At 49.9% G+C, this 27,051-nt stretch overlaps 1 protein-coding gene across 17 annotated transcripts in view; it reads left to right on the top strand.

The window, feature by feature from the left end:
* The first annotated feature begins 1,553 nt into the window (after window positions 1-1,553).
* Window positions 1,554-27,051, top strand: part of CADPS (calcium dependent secretion activator) — a 220,832-nt gene continuing 195,334 nt past the window's right edge. For 7 of the 17 annotated variants that reach the window (XM_055707676.1, XM_055707675.1, XM_055707678.1 and 4 more), the window contains exon 1: window positions 1,554-2,081. In XM_055707676.1, the coding sequence (XP_055563651.1) occupies window positions 1,701-2,081 (381 nt within the window). In that variant the 5' untranslated portion in view covers window positions 1,554-1,700. The remainder of the gene's footprint in view (window positions 2,082-27,051) is intronic. The other 10 variants (XM_055707668.1, XM_055707677.1, XM_055707664.1 and 7 more) reach the window with 2 other exon arrangements.

Raw genomic sequence — 27,051 nt, 5'->3', positions numbered from 1 at the left:
GCGTGCGGGGCGGCACAGCTCCAGCAGGTAAGGCTAATGGAAATGGGGAAAGCCATTTCCCCCCTCCTTCTGTGCCAATTTTTCAGCTGCTTCTTCATCTGCTACGCTAAGCTTTTAATTAGAACTAGGCAAGGAGTTCAGAAAGCCCAGCTGATGTGAAAATCCCAAACACGTGGTCTGAAGCAGAACCCGTCTCCCCTCCCGTGAGCTAATCTCGCAGCCCCGTCACCAGGAATCGATGTTTACCCATTCTCCCCAAAAGCAAAACACACATTTATTAACATGTATAACAGGTGACAGGTATTTTGACACTTACAACAGAAGCACTGCTAATTGAACAGGAAAAAACAAACCTTGAAAACACCCACCCACCACAAATACACATGTATGTGCAAACAAAGCCTCAACCAGATCTGAAAATCACTGAAAATTGAAATATTGGACACAAATGACATCTGCACTGATTCACCCCTCAGAGCTGCTCCTGAAGCCCTCAGCTCGCTCCAGATAATCTGCAAAGCAGAATACCATGCTATCGTTACATGTGTCATAATTAGTGACTTGGGCGAAATATTTATTAGCAGTATCACTTCCCAGTGAAGATTTTTAGTGGCACCAAGGGCAAGAAGGGGCGTTTGGTGGGAAGCAAACGTGTAGAGACTCACAAGTGTTCAGCGGTTCCTGTGGCTCACATGGCTGTGGGGACACAGCAGTGGCTGTGTGGGGCTGTGGGGACACCTATGACCTAGAGGTGGCTGTGGAGGGACACCGAGGGTACAGTGGTGTTTTGGGGGGGCTGTGGGGACACCAAGGGCCCAGCACTGTCTGTGGGGAGCTGTGGGGATGCCAAGGACAGCAGTGTCTGTAGGGACATGAGGACATAGTGGTGCCTGTGTGAGCCTGTGGGGACACCGAGGACACATTGGTGGCTGTGTGGGGCTGTGGGGACACTGAGGACAGCAGTGTCTTGAGGGACAGTGGTGTTTGTGGGGTACTGTGGGGACACCAAGGGCCAAGCACTGTCTGTGGGGGGCCGTGAGGATACTGAGGACAGCAGTGCCTGTGGGGACACAAGGACACAGCAGTGTCTGTGTGAGGCTGTGGAAACACTGAGGACACAGTGGTGGCTGTGGGGACACACACCCGAGGACCCAGAGGTGGCTGTGGGGACTCTGGGGACCCAGCGGTGTCTCTGGGGGGCCGTGGGGACACCATGGACAGCGGTGTCTGTGCGGAGCCGTGGGGACAGTGGGGACCCAGCGGTGTCTGTGCGGGGCTGTGGGGACCCCGGGGACAGCGGTGTCCGTGGGGGGCCGCGGGGACACGGAGGGCAGCGCGGTGCGCGGGGACAGCACAGCCGCCCGCCGGCCCGGCACCCCGCGGCCCTCCCGAGGCGACGGCCATGGCGGCGCCCCTTGGCGGCCGCGCCCCGGCGGCGCCCAGCGGGCATGCGCGGCGGGGCCGCCCCGCGCTCGCTCCCTCCCTCGCCCCCCGCCGTGCAGCACCGCGGCCAGCGCCCGCGCGCACGGGGCGGGGCGGGGCGGGGCGGGGCGGCGCGGGGGCGCGCGCGGGCGCGGCGGCGAGCGGAGCCGGGGCCGGAGCGGGAGCGGGAGCCGGAGCCGGGCAGAGCCGCGGCGCGCCACGCCGAGCGGAGCCAGCGCAGCCCCCAGCCGGCCCGGGCGAGCCCAGCCGCCGCCGCGATGCTGGACCCGTCGTCCAGCGAGGAGGAGTCGGAGGAGCTGGTGGAGGAGGAGAGCGGGAAGGAGCCGCTGGCGCCCGCCGCGGCGCGGCTCTCGCCCAGCCGCCCCGGCGAGGGCCCGGGCGGCGGTGGCGGCGGCGGAGCCGGCAGCGGCGGCGGCGGCGGGGGGCTGCAGCCGGGTGGGCGCGGCGGCGGCGCTGCGCGGCCCGCCAGCCCCAGCCCCTCGGTGGCCAGCGAGAAGGAGAAGGACGAGCTGGAACGGCTGCAGCGGGAGGAGGAGGAGAGGAAGAGGAAGCTGCAGCTCTACGTCTTCGTCATGCGCTGCATCGCCTACCCCTTCAACGCCAAGCAGCCCACCGACATGGCCCGCCGGCAGCAGAAGGTATCGCGCACGGGCTGGCCGCCCGGCCAGGCCCGGCCTCCCCCGGCAGCTCCCTCACCGTCCCCTGCCCGCTGCCTGCCCGCCCCTCGGCAGCCACCTTCCTGTCCCCTGCCCGCTCCCCTCGGTGCCCCCTGCGCCCCTGCGCGCTCCCCCGGGTGCCCTCCCGCCTGCCCCGCTGCCCCCGTCCCGCTCCCCGGCAGCCCCACACCGGCGCTCCCCAGGCCCGCGGCCGCCCGGGCACCCCAAGGGCAGTCCCGGCACAGGGCACCTTGGGCCCGCGCAGGTGGGGGTTGCTGGCAGCAGCTCCAGCCCCGGCCGTGAGAAGCCCCCTTGCCACCCCTCCCCGCTGCTCCCCGCCGTGGTCTCCTGCACGGAGCCGGCATGCTGGCATATGGCATTGCTCCTAGTTACGCAACATCAGGACTCGGGAAGTTTGGGATGTTGGCCATCTAAAGGTTGTCGAGAGGAGAGAAATGGGTTATGTTGCTGGAAAACACCAGGCACGTGCCCTTGCCTCCTGCAAAGGGACTGTGCAACTCTGTGCTCGCTGCAAAGTTTGCTTAACTGGGAGCGCTGGCACTGACTTGGGGAGTTGCTGAGTCTCATTTCAACTTCTTGCAAGTGTTTCTGCACGGCGAGCTCCCTGATGCCGGCTTCCCAACAAAACGAGGCAGCAGAGCTTGGTGGTGAAGTCACAGCCACAGTCCCGACTCTTCCTCCCCGAGTGCACCGTGGCGGCAGGGCAGACGCTGGCCAGGAACACCTTCACCTGGGCTCCCCATCCGCAGGAGCCCTCCTGAAGCTCATCTCTCTGCTGAGGCACAAGCTCATGGGCCAGGGCACAAATTCAGTTTCCCCGGGATAGGGACACAGGTGCCTTTCAGTCAAATGCAGCCAACTTTTTCCCTGTAGCAGCTAGAGTTAGATCTGTGATGGGATGTAGCGCTCTGCAACGGCTGGCCGAGTTGTTTTTTTTTTCTCTCTGTGCTTTCAGTTGAGTTTCTTAGACTGCAGTTTTAGCCTTGATACTGTTCTGTGTTCACAAATGACCTTTACAAATCAGACAGACTCCTGGATGTATTGATGCAAACGACATTCAGTTCTGTTACACCACAGGACTATTATTAGTCATTGCAACATACGGAGGTAGGAAAGTGTACCCGTACTGCATGTAGTTTAAAGGCAATATAGGACAATCTGGTGTTGCTGGAAGGTTGAATGATCTGCTTTTGTTTGCTGAGCAAAGTGTATAGCTGAAAATACAGCTCGGTTTCATATTTTATTTTAATTTTGCCTATAAACCTTTTTAATAGATTGTGGATTTTCAAAGTCTGCTTGGTTTTTGTTTCCTGTGCAACTTCTTGATGTTTGAAAAAGATGATGGAATTTAATTGCTGGTTATGTGGAAACTAAAACAAACAAACAAGCCCTGCAACTGTTTCTCATGTAAACACGAACTGAGATTGAAAAGCAGTTTTTTCCAAAGGAGCAGGCAGCATTTTAGTGGTCCAGAGAAGAGTGGCTAGGAAGAAGGGTGACTCATAGTCCCTGAATCAAGATACTGTGCTGTGAAGGGATAGAAAGAGGGGAAGGAAAGAGAAAAGGGGGGAATAAACTGCAAGTGAAACGAAGAAATGGGGAGCAATGGGAGAAATTATAAACCGGCAGCAATACTTGAGTGAATGGGGAAGTTACACAGGATCTTAGGAGGAAATCCATCTCTGTGACATGAATAACATAGGGAAATGCATCTGGCTTATTTCTACAAATAGCTAAAATAGGTGTGTCTCGGGGGCTGACCATTTCTCCTCAAACTTAGCAGTGAGATGGAATTGGGAAAGCTAAATTCAACTTGACAACACATGTCAATTTGAATTTTCCCTTTTAAAGGTGAAGTCGTGCTGGGTTTTCATCTTCTGTATATCCCCATATTCAGTTGTCATGCTGGGAGGAAATCCTTGCCCTTTTTCCTTAGTCAAGACTCCTATTAAAGTCAAAGGACTGCTGGAGCCTGGACTCTGTTGTTTCACTTCATGTGTTCCTTTGCTTTCTCGCGCATCCCTCTGGGAAAGCCCACCCTTCCTTCTGTGGCTTTAGGGGGATCAGAGGGTGAAGGTGTGGGACTCGTTCCCTCTTGGGCACCAAGCTTCTCTCATGGCGGCTCTCTCAGGCTGGATGGTCTCTGTGAGGACTTTGTCTGCTGGTGGGCCTTTGGCAACAATGGAAATACCAGATGTTTCAAGACTCACCAGGGTGGAGCAAATACATTTTGCTCCTCGGGGGAAAGCTGGGAGAAAACCAGGAAGCTGTTGCCTCAGTTTCCTCATTAGCAGAGGAGGGATAGTCCAATTCCTTCTCCATGTGCCATTTGCCTCTCCACCCTCACAGCCTGCCATTTGGAAGGGTTTCATCCTGGGAGAAATGGCAAGCAGAAGCCCCCACACTAGGGTGCAGGGCCACGGAGAGGCTGGGGAGGGAGATGCTTGATCCACTGCCTGTGTGGGCACCCTGGAGATGTGAGGACCTGACCCTGTCCGATGCCCGCTGCGGTTGCTGCCCTCGGGCAGGACGCCTGGGAGCCCCGCTGGGCTCTGCTAGGGCTGGGGACCGGCCAGGATTCGTGCAGGGCTGCTCAGACCCCACGCCTGCATCGGCGAGGTGCTGAGCAGCCACGGCAGAGGTGTTCTGGCAGGGCTGTGCAGTGGTGAGGGCTAGTGGCCTGTCCCCAGCCCTGCTCGGCAGGTCCTGCCTGGTGCTGGAAGGAGGAGGAGGAGGTCTGGCTTCACCTCGCCCACAGCTCTCCCCTGTAGCACGGGAAGGTGCTGCCAGCCCCGAGCACAGCCCAAGCAGGGTGACCAGGCTTTGCAGGGTGACCAAGCAGGGTGACCACCACCAGGTGAGGTGGCAAGGCGGTCGCCCTGCAGAGCAGTTGCCTGACTGGGCTACCTGCTAAGAGCCAGCCCATCTCCATGGGAGAACCACAGGGCCTGAGATGGGCTGCGCTGCATACAGCCCCTGCCAAGCTCCCAGAGCCCAGGTGGTTTCTGTAGCTTCATCATCTTCTTTGCAGTTTTCCCAGAAAAGAAAGCAATTGGGTTTGTTACAGTTGCAGCACTGAAGTTCTTGCCTGGGCTGAAGATGCCCGCAGTACCTCCCCTGAGGCGTGTAATCCTCCCTCCTTGATCCTACAGCGCTGCTCTATCAGAGCTGGCCGGTACCCTGCGCCCCAGGGGCTGCATGTTATGGCAGTGTAATGCACAGGCACCGCGGGTACCGGTTATGTAGCAGCACGCCTGTGTGTAGTGCTCAGGAGCTGGAAAATGCAGCCTGTTGTTCTGCAGCGCTCGTGAACTGCCTTGGAATAAAGGGAAGTGTGTACTTAAGGTACTGTTGCCACAGAAAGACAATTACATGTGGTTTGAGGAATTATAATGTATATGAGAGAGGAGAGAGCAGTGGAAATGTGTGAATGGATGGCATAGCTGGGTATATACTGTATGTGGGCATGACAGCATTGCTTGTTTACACCGGTAACAAACTATTTCAGATTTCAAGTTGAATTCAAGCAAATGTCACTCAGATGGTATTTTTCTGATCCTGATGCCCCAGAAATTTCAGCAGCAGAGTGAAAATTGGTTTTTAGATTAGTGTGTTCAAGCCTACACCTCTGCTTCAAGTTTATCTTGATGTTTGTAGTAAGGCTTTACTTGAGTAACTACACATCTGTGATGTCTACCTGCAATTTCTTTTATTTACACCTTACTAGCATTGTTTCCTAAGGAGGGGGGTGGGTGGGAAAAGGCTTATTAGAACCTGCTCGTGCTGTCTTACTTTCCCCTTAAATTTCTTTTTAAGCTGCCACTGAATTCCAGGCACATTTGACAGGCAGACAGTGGTCTGCAAGATACTCATCCCTTAAAAGGTTGGTGAAAATAGGGACATCTGTATTTATTGCCTATCACAGGTGGGAGGAAAGTGGCAGTGTGTGGACAGCCCTTACTAGACACTGGGGAATCTGAGCAAGAGACCTACTGGATGTGTGACCTGGGGGAAAAAGCTCCCATCAGAGTTTACACTTTGCCAGACGCTGAAGGCTCCAGCCTCACGATGCAGCTCAGGAGGAAAGCAGCTTTGCCAGCTCTGTTGCTCTCAGAACAATGTGTTTTATTACCGCAGATGGCACTTAGCTTGGTAATTGCTTGCCCAGGATGTATTTAGTCTTTTCTCTAGCTCACGCTGACTTGTTGGAAGTAGAGTTGAGACAACCGGCTATGCCCTGTGCCTCTCCCTGCTTGATCCCAACTGTCTGAAGCCTTTGGGAGGAGAGCTCAGCTGGAAGCCTGGGGAAGTCAGGCAACGTGTATGTCTCTGTAGTGACGCAGACCAGGCACCCTTGAATGTGGGTTATACCTCTTGCTAAGTACCTCCAAAGTACAGCAGCCAAAAGGCACAGCACAACCCAGGAATCGGCATTTGCTCATTCAAAATAGTATAAACTGGGAGATCATCTCCAGATTATCACCAGCCCCTTGAAAACACTCGTTAGGAAAGGGGCAGCAGGAAGAACTTATCAAGAGTTAAAATGTGAGAGCATGTTAGGTCAGGCATTGCTGCAGTTGTGATTGCCATCACCTGTTTTCCTCCCCGCAGAACAAGGGAGCAGGCAGGCAGCATGTGGGAGAGTAATCAGTTCCCAGCGGGATAAATGTGGGATGAAAAAAGTTCCAGCTTAGCTGCAGATTACTGGAGCTACTCCTGGGAGAAGTGCCTTGTGATTTGGGTCCTTGTGTAAGCCTGCGGGATGACGTCAGGTGCATTAACAAAATTCTCGGTCAAATTCAGCAAAGTGCTTAAGCTTGTGCTTTGCTGAATGATGATTGATTTAAGCACAGTGCTTAATGCAGAACAGGTGTGAAGGATCAGAAACTTGGTTAAATCAGTTACGATGCATCTTAAATTATCAAATTTCTGCCGTTTTGGCATGCATGCAGATGCTACAACAGTTAGGAACATATAGTAAAGCTACTGCAGCCTTCCAAATAACCACATACTTCTTCCCTATCATGGGTTGGGTTGTTACTCTCGCATAATATTTACACAGGTTCTCTCTTAAAACCACCAACACATCATTCTTCTGGGACAGACCATGACTCAGGTGGTGTTGGGACTTGTTTTAGCAGTCTCCTGCTGGAGGAACTGTGATTTTTATGGTCAGGTTCTGCTTTGCTGGCCTCAAGAAACCCTTGGAGGTGTGGTTTTCTCAGCTCTGCAGGAGAGGAGAGGTAAAGATGATGCTCTGCTTATTTTCTGCCTGTTCCTCGGTTGCTCTCTAGTGCTGTTTGAGGAGATGGAAGCTCCAGGCAGGTCTCAGGCATCACCTGGACCTGGTGCAAGATAGTTATCAGTGCTATGCCCATAAAAACCTGGAAGAGTAGTTAGGGGCTGCTTTTGCCATTTAGCTGGCTCAGTGTGGGCGTAGGCTATGCCACCATCAAATGAGGCTAGGGCTGTCCCCGGGTCAGCACCACGCTAACCCCGACGTGAAGATGAGCCTGCCTGTATTTCACTGCTGCTTGGAGAGCGCTGCGGTGGGGAAGGTGGTCTGGCACATCTGAGATGCGGTGTTCCTTGGCAGTGTGGAGTGCAGAGTGTGGCTGTTGTGCTCAGATTGTCTGGAATCTTCAGAAAATGGTTATTTTTCAGTTAAAACACTTATAATTTATTTTGCCAGTGCCTTATCTTAATTTAATTCCAGCAGATATTAAATATTTGTCATACTTTGGCTATTTATATACTTGCAGCTTATTGGATTGGGAAGCAGGTAATTAAATAGGCTGTGAGCTTGGTCTTCGGCTGTTGTAAAACTTTGCGTTTCCTGATCCATAGCCTGATGATTCAATTATTGTGGGTGGCACCTCTCAGGCCAGAGATGTTGTGAACTAAGAGTGGAGAAGACTTAGCAGATCGTGCAGCTCCAACCCCTGCTAAAGCTCGTCATTTCCAAAAGGTATTATTTATGGCTTTGCTTTGCGTAGTCTAGATGCTTTCCCCGAAGCACTTTGCCTTTTGCACAACTTGTAATTCCTTCTGCTGAATGATGAGTCACTCATTCTCCATTCACCTAAGAGGGAAGCGGTCAGCAAGTAATTTCCCTATGTAATTTTTTGTTAGCTGGAGAAGTATTTAATTTGTAGTGTGATTTAGCAGTAGGAACCCAGCCATCACAACACTGCTACTAGCAGCGTATGTATGCAACCCCCTTACAGCTACTGCCAATGCTTTAGTCCAGGGGAGTACAAGGTAAATATCCTATTTCTATTTAATTATGTAAACCTGATTAATATGTTAAGACCAATCAATACAGCATATATGATCAAGAGCCGTTGCTTGGTTTGTGTTGATGTGAATTCATCTAGTGGCTTCAGCAGCACCAGGGTTTCACCCACAAAGTAATTTCTAGGAAACATATATTTTAGTGTGTCTTTAAAAACTAAGCCTAATTAAAAGAGTAAAGTTCCCTTAAAACAGCCTGTGAGGGGACCTTCCGTGGTGGTGAGTAGATCCTCTCCGTTTGTTGCCCAGGAGGATGAGTGGCTCCTCAAAGGTCTTCCCTTCCTGGAAGACAGAGCCGGGTGAGGTGCAAGGGAAGGTGACACCTCGGTCCCCAGCTCTGAGAGGGTGTGGTGCAGGCACAGGAGGACAAGCAGAGTTTGTCTCCTTGCCTTGACCACTCCACACAGCAGGTGGTACCACTGGCTCCCGGTGGGTCAGAATTGGGCCATCCTTCTTGCAGGGCATGCTTTGTGGTCCAGCAGGAGGGTTCAGCTCTGTCTTTTTTTAAGGTGGGAGAGGGGAAACGCAGGTTCCTGGGGAAAATCCCTGTGCTTTTACCTTGTAGTTACTGAAAAAAATACATGGAGCATCCTAACGTGGTGCCAGTTTTGGAAGAAGTTATTTGTGGGTACAGGATAGTTGGGGTGCTTTGACTGGTTTTTCTTCTGGATTGGGTGGGCATCATTCTTAAAATTGGACATAAGGGGAGTCACTGTTTGATGTGAATGTGTGAAATTGTTGTTTGAATAGGTGCTTTTAGTGATAATATTTGGTATTGTTTGTCAGTGATTCAAGCTGAAAGTCAGACGTTTTCTAGAATTTAAACACCTGAGTCAAAATGTCATGTGAATGTTTATTCAGCTTGGGGTAAGTGATGCTGTGTTTGTAGTTGTCATAGTTCAAAACCTGTCTGTCTGCCTCAGTAAGGTTGGGAGCTTGGGCTTCTAGGAGTGTGAGGTATATAATGACCCTTGTGAGGGCACATTAGTACAGGCCACCTCCAGCCTGGAGGGGCTGGAAAACTGCCCTGGCACACAACTTGGTGGCTTGGGCCATACAACTCAATGACTTGACCCATGTGCTTCAGGACAGTTGTGTGAGCGCAACAATTCAAGTGCTGAGTGTCTACCCATACCCAAATGTTAGTGTTTGATGAAGAAACCTAGAAATGAAATTAGATTTAATCATGTTTTTCCTAGCCCAAAGCCTGGATATTTTTTTTTCATGATGGTGCTGCAGTGTTTAGGGACTGGAGATGTGGTGTGCAGATCTTGAAGGATCTGTACCACTGACTTTGGTAGGACTCGGGGCTGATGCCACAGTGATTTGTACAAATACCCTGGCAGACAGGGCTGCCCGCTAAATAGTCTGGCAGTAGCCTTTCGTATCTTTTGTGCTAAATGATGTTCATCCAAGGACAGGGTGCTCTTTGTCTTCAGAATATAAGGACACAGTCTTCAGGTCTAGCTTTGTCTGTAGATCTCATTTCTACCTCACGCTACTTTTTTGGGTGGGATTTAGATTCACTCTTAATGATTTAGGATGAGCACTGGGTATGAACTGAATCTGATAGAGTGACCTTGTCCCCTCAAGACTTTCATCTGCTGTCTGTATTCAGCCAGGGGAAGGATGCTGGGGGGGGGGGGAAACCTCAAACTTTTTGGCAGTGGGGGAAAAAAGCACTTGTTTTGGATGTTGTTGTTGCCTAATATACTTCTACAGGCAAAAGAAGCCCTGCACCCAGAGCAGCACCGTGATGTGCAGAGTCTCAGCTCAGTCCCTCAGAGCAGGGCTTGAAGCGGGTGGGTTGGCTCCCAGTTGCCTGTCTGGTGCAGGCAAGGAAAGTAATAGGAAGGAAAGATTATTTTCCAGGCTCACACCATGAGGAACTACTGGTAGAAGCAGCTGTTGGTTAAGACATTTCTTACTGAAAGTCTCACATGCTGCCTTGTGAAGAGCATCAGCAGTGTCTGCTCTAGCATCTGAATTTGGTCCCAAGCACCTGCTGAGCTGGAGAGGATGGTGCTGGGAGTTTGCAGATCCTGTAAGTTTGTAGTAACCACTGATGTCTATTAGTTGCAACGTGTTTGCAATCGATGAGGTGTACAGGGTACGCCATCTCCTGTAGGAAGTGATTCTCCCTTCCCTGAGGAGTTTATCATGTTACCAGTCCAGATGATGCTAAGTCAGCATTGCCCTGAGATAACAGAAGGCTGTGTGTTGAGGTGCAGGATTTTACCAGGCAGCCACAGCCACACGTTGGGCTGCTTAAGACTGTAAAATCTTGTACCCCAACACACAACCTTCCCCACTGCCGTATCACAGCGGAGCAGCCTCTTGCTTTCCTTGGAGCTTGGAGAAGGGTGGTGGTTTGCCTCTTTCAGGAGGGATGTGGGGGTGTGTGCACAAGGATCATTTTGGAGCCTGGGGAGTCACAGATGATGTACAGGTTCCTGTCTGGGAACAGCAGGACAAGCTGCCTGGCTGGTGGCACCCTGGTGTGATAAAGGGAATTGGGTCTGATATTTGGCTGTCAGAAGGAACGTAAACCAATGCTTCTAAATACAGTACCACGCTCACTGGAGTGAGATATGATGGTAGTTCAGTAGAGAGTTCGATTGGGGTCAAAAATGTATTGTTTTCTTCCTATATAGAAGGCATTTTTCTGTACGTATCACCACTGTCCGTTGTACCACCCATCTCAATTCCAGGTGGTGCTTTGCTTGGAAACAAACTCTTACTCCAAGGAGAGATTCAAGGGAGCCTTAAACCCATAATACTGCAAAGATGCTTTGGGAAGAGGTTTCTGGGCTCTACTGTGGTGGACCTTGGCACGTGGCTGGTGCAGGTGGCTGTGGAAGGGAGAAGCTCTTCCATGAACAGCCAGCCAGATGCAGCCCGTGTGCTACTTGTCGCTCCCCTCAGACGTCCCTGTCTGATGGGTGGGGGCCGGGAAAGAGAGCGGATTCGGGCATTAAGTTTTAGGCATAGAAAATACTAGATGATTTGGGAGCAATTAAGTGAAGCTGTTCAGAAGTTCTGTCGGGACTGCTGGTGGTGCTGGCAGGGACTAGCTTTTGCAAGACGAGGGTTTCACTTTGCCTGGCGTGCTATGGGGAGGGTCAGCTGCTCTCACACCTCAGCAGCAGAGGGTTTAGGCAGCTGGAAGGTGATGCAGGCATCACACAAGCAGAATATCTGGCAAAAGGCAAATTTTCCTAAAATGCCAAATATCCTTTCCTGGTACAGCAAGAGGGCACAAATGCTTTACATGTTGCACATGCCAAGTTTGCTTTTATAGTCTACACCCCTAGATTTCCCCTCCCTCTGAGCAGACTTCTCCCACCCTTCTTGCAACCAGAGATGACAGACTCATTGCTGTCTCGGAAGGAAGCTAATGGAGTGACGCAGCAGGAGCCGGCTGCTTTGCTACCTGCATGGTGACAGTGCAAGGATGAAAGAAGGACACAGCCAGCGCTTCTTCAGCCACGGGCAAGGCTGCGTGACCCTCCAGTGGTGCGTGTTGCAAAAACCAGCGCTGTGCCTCCCACCCCCGGCACCGCAGACCACCCTCTGCCAGCAAGACCTCAGGCAGAAGCCATCTGCTGCTGTTATCTGGGGATGTGCAGCTGTCTGGGCTGCACGGGGTTGTTTTTTGGTGCATAGCCAGGAGCTAGCTGGAGTTAGGACTGCAGAGACTTTGTGTGTGCTCAGTCATTCGTGAGGGCAGAGCAGCTCCCATGTGTGAATTGATGCCAATGCTCTGCGGTGGGAAGGAACAGGGAGCTGGGAAGGACACCAGGCCTGGCCAAGGGAGTTTGGAGCTGTGAAGTGACAGCTTTGCTCCATCCCTTTCTAGAGTCTTTGGTGCTTCAGTCTGAAAATTTTCCTCCTCCAGAAGGGTGTCTGTGAAGGAGATGGGGCAGGGGGGAGGGATTGCTTACAGCTCCCAGGGGTGGCTGCATTTTCCATCTCCTATTTACTCTGCAGAAGGCTTGGCTGGAGGTGAATAGGACTTTTTCTACCCTCTAGCTGTCTCAAGATAGAACTGATGTCCTCAAAAAAGAAAACTTGAGTTGATCGTGCACTGTTGGTTTACATTGGTCAGGGATCTGCCTGGTGCAGTTTCTGCTTGTTGGTGAGTTCCCTGGACTTCAGTGGTACCATCTGCTCTTAAAGATGTTGGTTGCAATGCTGCAAAGACTCTGTCCCTACCTTTACCTGGGGTCTTGTGGGTTTTATCTGTTCTGCGGGCTCCTTCTTCCCCAAGACCTGTGGTGGCACATTGCCTCAGAGCCTGAGCTGTGCGCCTAGCAAAGGAGAGCACCTCGTGGCAGTCAGTGCACTTGCTCCAGCCTGGCTGGTGTAGGGAGGGAAGCCTGGGCAGGGAATGGCATCAGAAAACTTGTTCTTTAAACAGTGAGCCAGCTGCTTGCACTGGCTGCCGTGAGCCTGTATGGCCCAGACTTGGGCATCCCTCCAGGGTGTACCTTAGCACAGGGGAGGGGGTTATGTGTCTGTGGAGCACAGCGAGCTGCTTAGTTGCTGTTGAATGCTGTTGCAAGTGCATGTGTGCACATGCTTGTGCAAGGGTTATGAGCTGAGCAGGGCAGGATCTCTGTGGGTGCTGGAGAGCCGTGTGGTTAGCCCGTTTCTCCATCAGTAGTGGCAGCCACTCAGCTGCCCAGACTCTAGTGTTGTAGATGTTGCTGGCTGGTAGAAAATGGATGTTTCTTTCTAAGGCTATTTTGCATCTCTACTGCTGAACTTCTGTTTGGAGTTCCTCAAGCTCAGACCTCTGAAGTCTTTATTGCAAAGCTCCTGCTTGGTGTATATTTCATGTAGAAGGATGTGTGTGATAGAAATTCTTCCTGTAATCTCATCTCCCTGTAAACTCTTATCTCTCAGCTTCTGTCTCGCACCAGAATATTCCTGTCTGCATGGAGAAGTCACCCCAAAAGTGAATCAGATCCTGCTGAGCGGGACAGTCTTCCCACCACCTATTTATAGTGTGTGCAATTACCCTCCATGCATCTCGGAACTCTAATTGCCTTTTTATTGCTGTTTAGCAGTGTGTTAAAGGTTTTTGAATGCTCATGCCTTGTTTTCTCATTAGCTCTATTTATTTCTCCTTTGGCTCTCTTCCTCAACCTCATCAAATTTAGCATCTTCCTGCCTTTGGCACCTTGGGCAGCTTTGCCACTTCTTACTTCTCCTGTGTCCTTTCTCGTGTTGCTGTTCCACATGCTTTGTGTTTCCCAGTCTTGCTCTGCTGTGTTCTTGGGGCCCCCCTCCTGAAAGGGGCTCTGTGCCTGTTGTGATGCCCTGCCAACGATCTCTTTGCTGGGCAGGGTGGCTCGGACAAGATGCCTCTGTCTCCTAAGGCAGCTGCCTTGCATCAGGCAGGGCTGGTTAGCGAGGGGAGGCTGCCCAGGCAGTTAGGGGCAGGTACACAATCTGGGAACGGGGAGCTCTAGTCAAGAGTCTGGAAGGAAGCTGGTCGTAGGGACTGGGAGCTGGTAAGCAAGGTGGGAGGCAGGCGCTGTGGCCTGAGGTCCCCTGCATGGGTTTGTTTTCCCAGGGTGGCCCAGGAGCTGCTGTATTGCCAGAGGTGCCCAGGTGGCACAGCTCCTCTCTAAAGCCACAGTGTGTTGGGCTGTGGGCATGTACAACTGGTGTCACTGGGACTGCTTTTTTAATGCTTCGTGCGTGACCTGTACCTGTTTTCACCTGATGGCCGTGACATCAGCTTTGTACTTGTGCAGCGCCTGGTGCTCTGGGTGGATAACTGGGAGCAAGCAGTAGCCTGGGTTTGTCTCTCACAGTCTCTGAGTGCAAAGTCCTTTTCAATGTTACTTGCTTTATGTTTTAGCCTTGTTGTGTGGCATTTCCATAGCTTGAATTAATTTAATTATCCCCTGAGGTGCTTGCTTGCTCAGTTGTCCAGGACTTTATTGCCCTCCTCTTGTGTATTGAGGAGCCCACACAACTCTGAATCATCAGTAAATGTAATCACAGTGCTTGATGCTTGTTCTTCCAAGTCGATGATATATGCAATAAATGAAACCGGTCTTAATACCGATCTGTGCCTCCCCTTGCAGCACCTGTTATATTCCAAAACACTTCCTCGCTGCGTACAGCCCCGCCACTCAATCCTAACAGCATCTGTATTGACTGGAGAGATTAATATTTTATGTAAAATTTTATCAAAAGCTTTCTCACCCTATAGGTAATTTACAGCCAGCGCTTACTGTCAGCAACCTTAGCACATTTGCTAAGTGTGGTGTCAGCTCGGTGAGGACCTGGTGACCGGGCTGAGTTAAGTCACCTGCGGTGCTGTACAGGTCACGGCTCGGGGCAGGTGAGTGCACGGTGCTGCCAGCCTGCATCCTCGCCTGCATCCCTGCCTGCATCCCCACCTGCAGCCGGTGTTTGCAGGCGGCCTGGTGATGCCTGCGATGTGGGCTGTGCAGCGCTGCCCTAGGGCTGGCATCCTCACCCACAGGCACCAGCCAAGTGCGGGGGTTCACTAGTCAAAGAGAAAATTATTGAACTGAAACAGGGATGGAGCTCCCTGGTCTCACTTTGCTGTTTCAGGTTCCTTGTGCTCCCAGGCAAAAGCAGAGTTCCTCAGTCTGGGCACTGGCTGGGGGCTTGGGTTTGGGCTGGCTTGCAGGTTTAGCTCCCTGCTCGTTCCTTCACAAGCTCACACAATTCTCCAGATCTTTCTCAAGCTGCTGTCAGTAAAAAGGTGATGAAAATATTTCTTCATAGAGTGCTGGAAGATGGTGAGAGATTATGAGGTGCTAATTGCTTAGCATAGGGTGTGTGGGTCCCTGGGAGCGCTGGGACTGGATCTGGTGAGAGCGCCCATGCTGTAGCTCAGCCGCACAGACACTGAGCATCCATGGGCTGCCCCTTCTGTGACTTGCTTGGAGGACACAGAGCAGCTTCTACAGCTGCTCCCTCTTATAAGACGACTGTTAACGGTCTTGCATAATTCATGCTTACAAGTTGTACGCACTTGATGATAAGAGGAGCCGATGTTTAGTTTACACATGTGGGCCTTCGTATAGATCTTAACAACTCTGCACAATAGCTGTGCACCCTTTCCTCCTCTCTGTTTGCTTTTGGGAAGGCGGGCAGCAGGCTGCTCGATGTTTCCATACGTGGGGGAGTGCGTGGCTTGCCTGCAGCTCATTCCTCTGTTGTCTCATGAGCTTGTCATGGGTGTTGCATCCTTCAGGGGGGAGCAGCAGGGAGAATTGCACTGTAATGCAGAAGCAGGACAGGAAAATCTTCAGGCTTTTTGCCCCACTGTTCTCTTTCCTTTTCATGCTCTCAAAACCCAATTGCTGTATGAAATGAAGGCAGCCTGGAGTGCTGTGCCTGGTTTTGCATTGCTGGGAGTTTGTGAAGTGAGGCTGTGCTCCAGACCGGTGCTTTCTGGATGCATATGCATGTGCTCCGGTTGCCCTTGCTTAGGGCACTCTTGGTGCAAACCACGGCCTCCACATGTTTGTCCTGTGGTGATGGCTAAGTCTTGCAGGGAGAATCAAAATGGGACTAAGAGATGGGCATTTAAACTACTGTAACAGCTCAGCTGCCCCCTGTTTAAGCCTATATGAGCAGTAGAAGAATAAGACCCTTGATTCTTTCCTATCAGCCACATGCATAAGACTCAGTGGCCAGCAAGAGGCAGATGGCTTGCTATTTCTGTGCCCTTTTGTTTGATTGCTGCAGGTCTGGGAGAGAGTTACAGCTGCTCCAGTAGTGTGGCAAATAGTCTCCATTTATCTTGTGGTGTTATGCCTCGACAATGTCAGATGGTCTCTTTACATTTGCGCATATATTCAGACTAAGCAAATCGCAGTGTTTTTTCCATTAAAATTTAATGATGAAAGACGACACTATAAGTGATTTCTTTTCTTTTTTTCTTTAACCAATTGCTTCATTTGCTTATAACCCCCATGCTAATGGTAATAATCTTTCCTTGCTGTGGCTCAGGAGAACAGATGTGCCTTTTGAATTTGTTTTTTTTACCTAGACAGACTCTTCCTGTTTGTGTTTTTTTTACAGCTCTGAGTACTTGCATTGCAATGCTGTGACCTATATTCAAGGTGAAACGTGATAAATATTTGCTTTGGGGAGGGAGGCACAACCATGTTTTTGAGAAGATTAAGGCCTATCAAGCAGCAACCCTCATTTCAATTAGACATCAAAATGCAAATCACCCAGGCTTCAGAGTACGTCAAGGTGAGAGTAGAAAGGTCTTCAATCCATTCTGAGATTAAGTTGAAATCCTTGTGCGCTTCAGTTGTTCTTGGTCACTTACGCTGACTAGGAATGATGTGGGGGTAAGTCAAAGTTGTGCAAGGAAACCCTTCAATGATATGTTTTGTCACACATTAAAAAGCTTGCTGGCTACATGCAGTGCTTGCTTGCTCAAAGCACTGTCATCCCTCAGACGATAAAAAAAGACTCTGAAAGTTGTGGTTGTAATGACAGCTCCCCTGATTTTAGTGACTTGATTATTTATCTATTTTTACATGGGGCGTTAGCAGTTAAGTGGTGCCTGAGCCAGGCTGTGGCATGCCTGACACGGAGCCACAGGCTGCACTTTTGGGTTAACATCCCCGCATCACATCTGGGAGACATGTGGGGGCACAGTCTCCCCCTTGCATTGCCCTGGGGAGCCCCAGCCACTGGAGGTGCAGCAGTCTGTGCCCAGGCTACACAGTGTGAGGCTGCAGGGTGGATGCAAAGGATGTCTTGTGCTCTAAGTGTTCCCATCTGCCTGCTGATGCCACTGGTTTCATGTGTTTTGACCAGGAAAACAACAAAACCCAGAAAGTTTTTAAGGCTGGCATCACAGAGGTGCATCCTGGTTTGGGCGTCCCAACCAGTAGGGTATGTCTAGATTGCCTCTTGGTGCTTTTGGTTGAATCAGCTTCTCTTGGGGGAGGGGGGGGGGGCAGGGAGGGGATGGATCTTAAAGACCAGGCTCTCAAATGTTCTTAAAGCAACTTAAAAAAATAAAATAAAATGTAGGAGCAGCCCCACCGGGGCTGGTGGCAGCTTTGCTGGATGTCCTGTGCCTTGGGTGGGGTGGTGATGCTAAGCAGGGCCACAGCCAGAATTCACTGAGCATAACAGCATCATTATAGCAGGTGCAGGTTTTTTTCCTACAACACCGGTGCCTTTGGGAGTGACAGTGCCTGGAGCTGAGAGCACAGTTTGTTAAAGCAGAAAGGAACACGTTAGCCCCAGGACTTTGGGGGCTGTAGAGAAGAACTGGTCACACAGATGCTTGGTGTGGAGCAGATAAGTGCTTTGGAGGCTTTTCTTCCCTTTGCTGGCTTTGGAAGGGTGAATGAGAGAGCTTGGGTGATGGGAAGACTGAAATATTTTCTTACCCTTTGCTTGGAAAGATAAATCACGGTTTTACAAAATGTAAGGTAAATTAAAGATTATGTTTATGCTCTTCATTCTCCTTTTCATATATCTGCTTCTCCTTCTGGCTTCTCAGCAAATATTAATGAAAAAAATTGGGCATGAGAACCAGCAAAAAACAACTTATCCCTGTTGAAACCCTGTGTACAAGGTCGTAGCTGTTTATGTAGCAAGTCTCACAGGACTTGAAAAATGTCCTTGGTGTCATCTTGTGCAATTTATCAGGGGTGTTTATGGAGTCACAGCGCTACTTTGCACCAGAGATGGCAACCATACGCTATGGTTGTATGTCATGCATCTTTTTGTATGCCCAGCTTGAATATCTAAGATCTGTAGATACAAGGTTCAGAATCTCAATGAAGAAATAGCGAAAATGTGAATTATGGTTGCATGTAGGCTTTGCACTAGAAAAACTGCTGTAGACAGAGGAGCTTTACAAATGGCCGTGTTCCTGGGAGCTGGACCTTGCCTGAAGGGCATTCTCAAGCACCCCATATCACCCCCTTCCCAAGGATGCTGAGCAGCTCCCTTGTGAGTCCCCTGTGGCTGGCAGATCTCCCCTGGCCCCATTGGGGTTGGGGGTGTTTTTGCAAGGCAGATCTGGGGATCACTCTTTGGAGCTTCTGGGAGTCTGAGAGTGAGCCGAGGTGGCTGCAAACGGGGAGGCAGAGGCAAGGGGGCAACCTTCTGCATTGTGCAGGATGCTGCTGAATCACTGTTTACGCTGTTTCTGTACCTGCTGACTCGATGCGTGGAAATAGGGTACCTCTATTTTTAGTTCTTACCTTGTACATTCATGCACATGCATGCTGAAACCAGACTTTTTGTGATGGGAGCAGTTTCTTGTCTACATGGGGAAAGTATTTCAGAGCTGTGGCACAGTAATGATTCCCAGTTTCTTCCCTGCCTAAAAACATTTTCATGGGGAGAGAGTGGGGGAGAGCTCTGTGTAGTAGTAAAGTAGTGTGGGATGGACTCAAGTGCCTCGGAGCTGCCTCTCCCATCAGCACCATCCAGCCGTGGTCCTGCCTTGCTGCCTTTCTGGCACCAGAATTGCAGCTGCCAGACTTTATTCCATGTCCTGCTGGCTTCCCTTACCCTCTCCTTTAGAGCTCATTTGGTACCTAAATAGGATTTATCAACTATTGCAGCAGGACAAGAGTGTTTTGGGTTGCTGCTGTCAGTTTTTACTCATCTGTGATTTCCTTTGCCCATCTTGTTGCTCATTTATGCTAGTGGAGCAATATTGAGCTCTATCAGCAGAGGAGCAGGTCCCAAGATGAAACCAGCACATTTGTGTTGGCAGAAGGTGTGTGTTGGCTGTTACCTGCTGCTACAGTTAATTGTGTTGTGAAAACAGGCGCTGCTTTTGCATATGAGCTGGGACATTGAGGTGAGGAAAAGTGGTGACTCGTCAGTGGCAAGGAATCACATTGTTTTCGTTGAGGCCAAGGTCTGGTTTACTTTGTTAATGCTTGCCGGAGCAGGAGTGCTAAGGTGGCTGCTGGTGGAACATTCCAGTGAAAACAAGGCTTTCTCTTCCTAGTTTGAGATTGACAATGACATTTTGGGAAGAGAGGAAATTAAAAGTGCTCTGCTTTTAAATGGCTCTGTCATCCGCATGGCAGCAGCGCTGTGGCACTGTATGTCCTCGGCTGCTGTGACTTCAGAACTTGGCCAGGATTCCCTGGAGCTGATGGGATTCTTTCACTTAGTGATATTATTTAGAAAATGCATTATTCCCTCCCTGGTGTCGTCCTGGTGCACGGGGTGCTGGTCCACCAGAAAGCCTGGGAGTGGGTGCTGTTGCTCAAAGGAGTGAAATGGCACATATGGCAAGGGAAAACTGGTGTGAGTGCTGTGTGTACAGGGAGCGTGAGGAAAGGCTCTCAGGATTCCTGCCTTAAAACCCCTGTGTCCAAAACCTTAATGCCGTATTTGCATCCATGATGTGATGTTCTTCTAATGGTTCTCTCTGGTTTGCCGTCAGGAGAAAGGGGAGACCCTGCTGCTCTTGAGTGCTGGGTGAGGTTTGTTATCAGCCGGTGGGAATCATGGCTCTGACCCCAAGGTCTCTGTAGCTTTGGTTTCTGGAAAGTCTAGTTGCTGAGCTGCCATCTCCCGGCAGATCTCAAGTCCTGAAATGCTTGCAGCAGACCCTGCAGCAAGTAGTCTTGCTTTCCTCACCCAGCTTGTTCAGGGAGCTGACATCCAGAAACTAGTGTTGCCTCCAAATTCAGATCTGTTTATCAAACAACGATTAACCATGCTGAGAGTTAAGGCTGGCCAGAGAGAATGACTTTGTTGTTCTGGTACTCACTCTGGCCCAGCGATGCCTGATGTCTTTTGGCTCCTTTGCTGCCCTTCATTGTTACAGTGCCTTGGCACCTGCACCCAGGAGAGCACAGCATCCTTGTGAAACGCTCACTGGGTGAGTTCCTCACCTCTTTTCAGGGATATCAGGAATGAAGCAGTCACTTGCACCACTGCAGAATAGTTTTTTGCCTCTGGAGATGTGCATGAAGCTGCTGCACATTCACTCTTTACTACGTGCATAGCCCTGGATCTTTCCCGGTATGGAAAAATCCTGCTGAATTGTTTTGAAACTTCACAGCAGAAAAAAGCTCTGTTTCTCATACTCTGTCGTGTTTGCCAGCCCAGCTTGTGAGCTGTTTGCCAGAAATGCATGTGCGGGTATAAACACATCGGATTCCTGTGGACTGGTTTTCCACGTGTTTGCAGCTGCCCTGTGGAGGGACATCACCAGTCTGTGCTGGAAGGCTTCCATGGCAAAAGCAGGATCAAAGGGAAGAGGGGAGCTGAGGAGAGGTGGGAGGAATGTGCTTGTGTTGAAGAAGAAACACCATTTGCTTCCGCTTCACCTGCCTGCAGAGAGACAAGGAGGGTTTCTGGTCTGTGTTGGGACACTACTCCCAGCATCAGAATAAGGTAGAGCAAGGGATCAGCACACCCCAAGGATGGGATAGTGCTACCCAAGGATATGGGGGGTACTGAGTGGGAACTCCTCCAAATCCCTGGCCCGGGTGTTGGTATGGTGCCTTGGTGCTGTGATGCTGGCATGGAGGCATATGTTCCTCCCCCATGTTCCCTCTTTTCTTAGAGAGCACCAGAAATCTTATTAATATCTCCTTAGAGGAACAGGCTTAGAGGGCTATTACTAAGTTTATATCGAAAAGCCTATTTTAGTGGGTTTTCCTAATCTTTTTAGAAACAGATCCATAGTACCTCTCTGTTTGGGGGGAAGAAACGCTGAAGCTTTGGGCATGTGCTGTACTTTTTTTTTTTTTTTCTGGACTCCAAACTGAGATGCAAATCTTTTCTCTCCAGAGATGTTTAAAGCCAAGCATCATGAGGCTGAAACTGTGTGCAAGGAGCCCCAGCTGTCCCCAAGGCTTCAGTCTCCAGGATTATTCAGAGATTTGCAGATTAGAAGGGTGCTGAAACCAGTTGTCTTGAGCTTCAGTGAAAAGTATTTGATGGTATGTGATATCTTGCAGATAACTTCCCAGGCACCATCCTGCATTGGTGGTACTTTTCCATCACCGATGCTATCGATGGCCAGAGCTCTCTGCTTGGCTTATAGCCATGCTTTTATTTAAGGCACAGAAAAACCAAGGCAAGGGGTAGAGAGGCTGAGCACAACCTGTGCAGGGAAGGTGCTCCCGAGTCAGTGCTGGGCTCTAGCTCTTTCCCCACTCTGCCTGGGGAGATACCAGCGGCTGTGCTGGGGATGCTCCAGTGCTTGACACAGGGTACGTGACGTCTTGTCAGACACCTGCACAGAGGGCTCATGGGTCAACACCTTGTTATAGCAAATCCATGTCTCTGGCTTGCCTTTTTGTTCTCTAATTGCCACCTCCTTGCTTCCTATCTGCATCTGGTAAGCAAGCTGCTGTGATAGTTAATTATTCTTCTGGGCCGAGTGCTGTATTATAGTCCATTCTGTCAATACTAATTGTTTTATAGAAATATGAAGTACCATTTTCCCTTCCCTCCAAGGACTTTAAGATGCAATGTGGGCTTTAATGATACCATTTTCCCTTCTGTCCAGCATGAGCAGGAAAACATGATCTCCCATTTGCAGTGGGCACTTAGGGTTATCTTTTGGAGAGCTGCAAGTGCTCTGCTTTGGGGTCCGTTACTGTGCCTTTCCATAAAGCTCTTTCCCTGCCCTGCTACATTGCCGGTGGTGTGTATTTATAACTAATCAATTGCTAATGAAGATCAAAGCAATGATTATCATTTGTCCTGGTGAATCCGGGCAATCCTTCCTTACGCTGTTCCTTTCCTGGGTGGGGTTCTTTCTTGCTTTTCAACCTTTGGTTTAATAGGTTGTACAAAAGAATAAGTAAATAAGAAAAGGTTGTAGGTGGGAATCTCCTGAGAGTGGACACAGTAGCGTGTAAGGATATCACATGAGGAAAACTTCTCTTCTCATGCATGAAAAATGTCAACCCTTGGCATTCAGTTGTATCTCCACTTGCTTGCACTGGCTCCAGTGATCAAGGTAGGCATCCTGGTGATGGTTCTTTGCAGGAGGATTTATAATTTTGGATGCATTTTTATTGCTCTGGAGTAAACACCAGATAAACCCACATTCATTCATAATTAAAGTAAATTAAAATGTGCCCTGCGTGTGTTCAGCTTCAGGTTACACAGTGTGTCTGTAGTGACTAATGTTTTGGGGCTGTGCGCTGGTTCCCTTTGCCTCGCTGGAGGTTTTGCTGCTAGTTTTTGTCGTTAGCAGTGTTGCACAAAGCAGAATGAACTCCCCAGGCAAACACCTGAGATCTGTGCTAGCTGTCATGCAGAGATGAGATAGAAGAGCAGGGAAAGGCATGGTACCTGGCTGCGGGAAAGGCCCTGCCACCAGGATGCTCTAGACCTGATCCTGACTGCTTTGCATACTGACAGCTTCCCACAGAAGCCTCAAAAATGAGATAGGGATGTGTATGAGGTGCTGGTATGATTTTAATGGAGATGGGGAGGGTCTGTTGGCAGAAGGGTGGTTGGCAGGGAGGATGAGAGCTGCCTTAGCCCTTCACTGTGTAGCACCTCCTGCTTGGCACATGCCTCTGCATCGCCCGACACAGCTGCAGGTGCACATCTTGGCTTCATCTGTTCTTGGCTGGTTACGCCAGGCAAAAGGAGGCAGGCTGTGCAGGAGGAGGGCCAGATGCACAGGTTGATGGTATTCCTCTGTCTTCCCAGGGGATTCATGGAGCAGAACCATACTTAATTAAACTTGCTTTCAGAAAATAGTCCAATTTCTGTTGCTATCAACACTTTTCAATGGCAAGCATGGGGAGGGCAAGCAGCAGTGGAGGTATTGCGGACCCACAGGGCCAGAAGTGCTCAGAGACTGAGAACTGGGAGGCAGAAGTGCCGATCCGTGAGTTGAATGGTGCCAAATTACTACCAGCTGCTCCCACCAGCATGCCATGGTGCTGGACTGCTGAGCATCCTCAGTGCCTCCTTGTCAGACTGAGGAATCTTTGTTGGAAGTCTGAAACTGCTGTATGCAGGGTGGGATTATGTGGCTGTCAATGCAAGCCATGAAGAAGCAGGTGACACAGCTTTTTCTCTGGAGAAGGGGTTTTGTGCATGTCATGTGGGATTTATAAAGAAAACTTACTCCAGCATGGGCTGAACCTTTCCTTTATTCCATTAAAATATGGGGTGGGGTGTAAATTACCTTTTAAGACTTGGTCTCTATCATCTTCATCTGTGTTGAGGGCTGGGTGTTTTTGTGGCCAGAGATTTGCTATTTGGTCTGGCGTTCCCGTACAAGAACTTCCCATCCCAGCTGAGCGCTCTCAGTGACTTCTCTGCTGTTTTTCTTTGCAAGCATTCAGCAAAGTTTGATGTACTGCTGTTGTCACCTGTGGAAGGTCCTGTTCCATGACCTTAAAATGCATTCCAACTTCGAACCTACTCCATCAGGGGCTTGAGAAAACCTGTGTTGGTGTCCTTGCTGTTGTATCACCCAGGCTTGTGGAAGGCTACATGTAAATTGGTCTCTGAGAACAGTTTTCTGATCTCAGCCACAAATCTGATTACGGTTACGTTAGGGAATGGAAGCATAAGAAGCTGAGTAGTTGATTTAAATTTTAGCATTAAAGGTCAAGTTCAGGTGATTTATTTTTTTTTAATCCTTTGACAGCAGCAGCCCCTTATCCTCATATGCCTGCAACTTCATGTGTGTCTACCAAGGCATAGGCAGGAACGCAGAGATCAGGCACCAGCAAGGCCAGGTCTTTGCTTCTGTGACGTTTCTGGGGAAAAGAGACAGGAATGTCTCAACCCTCAGTTTGTTTTAAGATTAGAGCCCGGCGCTGTCGTCGCTCAGCGGGACCTGACGCTGCTGCTCTGTGCCCACCATCAGTGGGATGCTGGGGAGCCCCAGCACTGTGCACTGCCCTGTCCTGGGCAGGAGCGATGGCACCTCGCTTTTTGGGAACAGCACCTGGAAACCAGTGGCGAAACACCCAGAAGCTTCAGCAGAAGTGGGGCCAGCTTCCTGGCTGTGCCCACTCGGGGGCTGTGGCCCGAGGTGGTGTGTACTTCAAAGGTGACTGAGGCTCCCGCGCATGGATGTGGGGATGTGCAGCAGCTCAGGATGCCACCAGCGATATAGTTGGCTTAATATTCGTCTCCTGTGTTTGCAAATCTTGGCGTGAGCTGCAGTCTCTTCTGTTTAGTATTATGGGGCTATTTCCTTCAGTTCCTTATTAAAATGCATGTGTTTTTCCTCATTTAAAAAGATCATCTCTATCAAAAAGCTAATGATCACAATACCTGGCTTCCTTTTCCCCAACAAAGATGACAGCAGTGATATAAATCATTACGTTGCTGATTGTAAAATTGCTACCTTCAGGCACGTCTTTATTTTAGGGATGGATTTTTTGGCTGCCACAATTTACAAGAGAAAGACAGTTGGAAATTTTCTCCTTTAATATGTAGTTTTCACAGCTCTCAAGTCTCTTTATCAAGTCAAGTTGCTTTGGCTGCCAGGCTGGAAAGAGCAGAAGATTAAAGTGGCTTTTTTTTTAATATGCAGCTGTGCATGTAAGTATATTGTGGCTTTCCTGAGGTAAGATAAAGTCATAAAGATTTCCTGGTGGGCTTTTGCATTGCTCAGCTATTGTGGTCCTTTCCTCGGGACTTTTTGTTCGTCTGTTTTAAGCCCCAGTCACCTTCCTGTGGTTCCTGACGTGGTTGTTGAGGGACTACAGACCTTCCTAGAACTGAGCTGGAGCATCTGCAACAGGGCTGGCACATGCAGGGTCCTGCTGAGAATTTGGATTTTAGTTGCTAGCTTTTTGAGTGAAATCTCAATGGGATTTTCGTGCAACATGATATGGAAATGTTACAGATTGGGTTTTTTTTCATTGTTAGTTTTGGCTTTTTTTTTTTTTTCTCCTCCCACCTATGTGGGGAGACATAAATGCCTGTCTAGGAAAATCAGGAGCTGCAGAGAGTATCAGAAATGCCACCGCCATCTGCCCACCTCCCAAACAGCCGAGCCCTGCTCGGTGAATGACGACAGTGGGCCCTATCAGGGGTATGGCTTGTATTTAATTCTGCATTAGAATCCCTTTAATCTAGGATTATATCCAGTTGTTTTCTTCATGCAGGGTGTATGCTGTCAGATAAAAGCAATAGCAGCTGGGAGGAGAAAAATGGCTTTGAACAGGGACTGAAAACCTTGAGTATCTGCAAATGCTTTTATCAGAAGCATGAACCTGTCTCTCAAAAAAAACCCCACAACAGTCCAGGCAGGTGCAGGGGCTGACAGGACCCTCCAGCTCTGATAGATCAAGACCCTGGGAAGGCAACTGGTTGCAAATGAAATGGTAATTGCTTTCCCCTCACTGAAGGAAATCTTCTCTGAGGCGATTACACAGATTAAAGCTTCCCACTGCAATGTACCAGAATAAATATAGCCTGGGCCACTGCAGAGCAGCATCGGGCTGCGGGTTGCCTCATGCGCGGTGTGGTGGGGTAGCTAGAGTCAAGAGTAGAAATCCTGTAAAAATAGTGCTGGAAGGAGCTCAGGTTATCTGTCATCTTCCTCCCTCAAAGCAGGATTGAGTGTGCCCAGGTCCTTCCTGGTGGCATTTGTCCAGCTGGGGATGTGGGCACATGGGCTCCTGCGCAACTGCATCTTTACTGGGACAAGGCTGTTTCCCAGTGTCTAGTCTGGCTTCTTTGCTGTATCATATACCTTTTAGTTCTTGTTGTGGACACAGGGAAAGAATGATTTTCTTCTTTGCATGAGATTTTTCCATACTTTGAGCACTCTTGCCCTCAAAGCCTCCCCCTCCCTAAGGGAGCTCTGTGCTCCCACAGCCAGTCTCCAGGCTCACATTTCTTGCCTTGCTCCTACTTCCCTTCCTGGGGGCTCCCCAGGTTGTCAGTGCCACCAGAGTGCCCCTTCCCTGCTCCAGGGGAAGGAGGGTGCTCCCTCTGCCTTTTCACTTGTCTATCCATCTCCATGTGATGCTTTGGCCTTTTTTACCATGCTACACCTCCTTTTGCCTGTGCTCAGCCTGCAGTCCTCTCCACTGACAGCTGATAGCCCTGTGCAAATGACTTAATGCAGCCCCAGCCATGTACTTTGCATGTTAAGTTAACCACTGCCCTTGCTAACGAGTGCCTTTTGCCAACTTGGTGATTGGTAGTAGATGCCACTTTGAGGTGCAAGGGAGGCTTTGCCATGCCTACACAAAATAGTTTTCCTTGCTTATCACAGCATGATTTAACTACCTGGCTTTGTTAGTGTTGTTTAAGTTATATGCTATATAATTCCAAGTACAGTGTGCATGGTAGCTGCATAACACACATTAAATATCTCTGAAGTACAGGAGTCACACATGTGAGAGTCATAGAGAACCTTTTCCACTCTAATTAGATCCTTTCTAGAAGAAAAGAAAAAAAAAAGCATTTAAAAATGCAGCTCACTTCAGTGTGTAGTAAAAGATAATACATTGTGTGGGCTTGGACAGTGCCACATGACGGAGCATCATGCTGGGCGGTACAAGGCTGCGTCTCTTCCCTGCAGCAGTTCCCATAAGAGTCTGGCTTTTCTAAGGTGGTTGGCAAACCTGGTGTGAGCAAGCACAGGTACAGTGGGTGCGGGGTGCCCTCCCCCTCCCCTGCA

This window comes from Falco cherrug, chromosome 4, assembly GCF_023634085.1.
Source record: "Falco cherrug isolate bFalChe1 chromosome 4, bFalChe1.pri, whole genome shotgun sequence".
Classification (NCBI taxonomy): Eukaryota; Metazoa; Chordata; class Aves; order Falconiformes; family Falconidae; genus Falco; species Falco cherrug.
The sequence above is the reverse complement of the archived record's forward strand: the minus strand, read 5'-3'. Positions and strand labels throughout refer to the sequence as shown.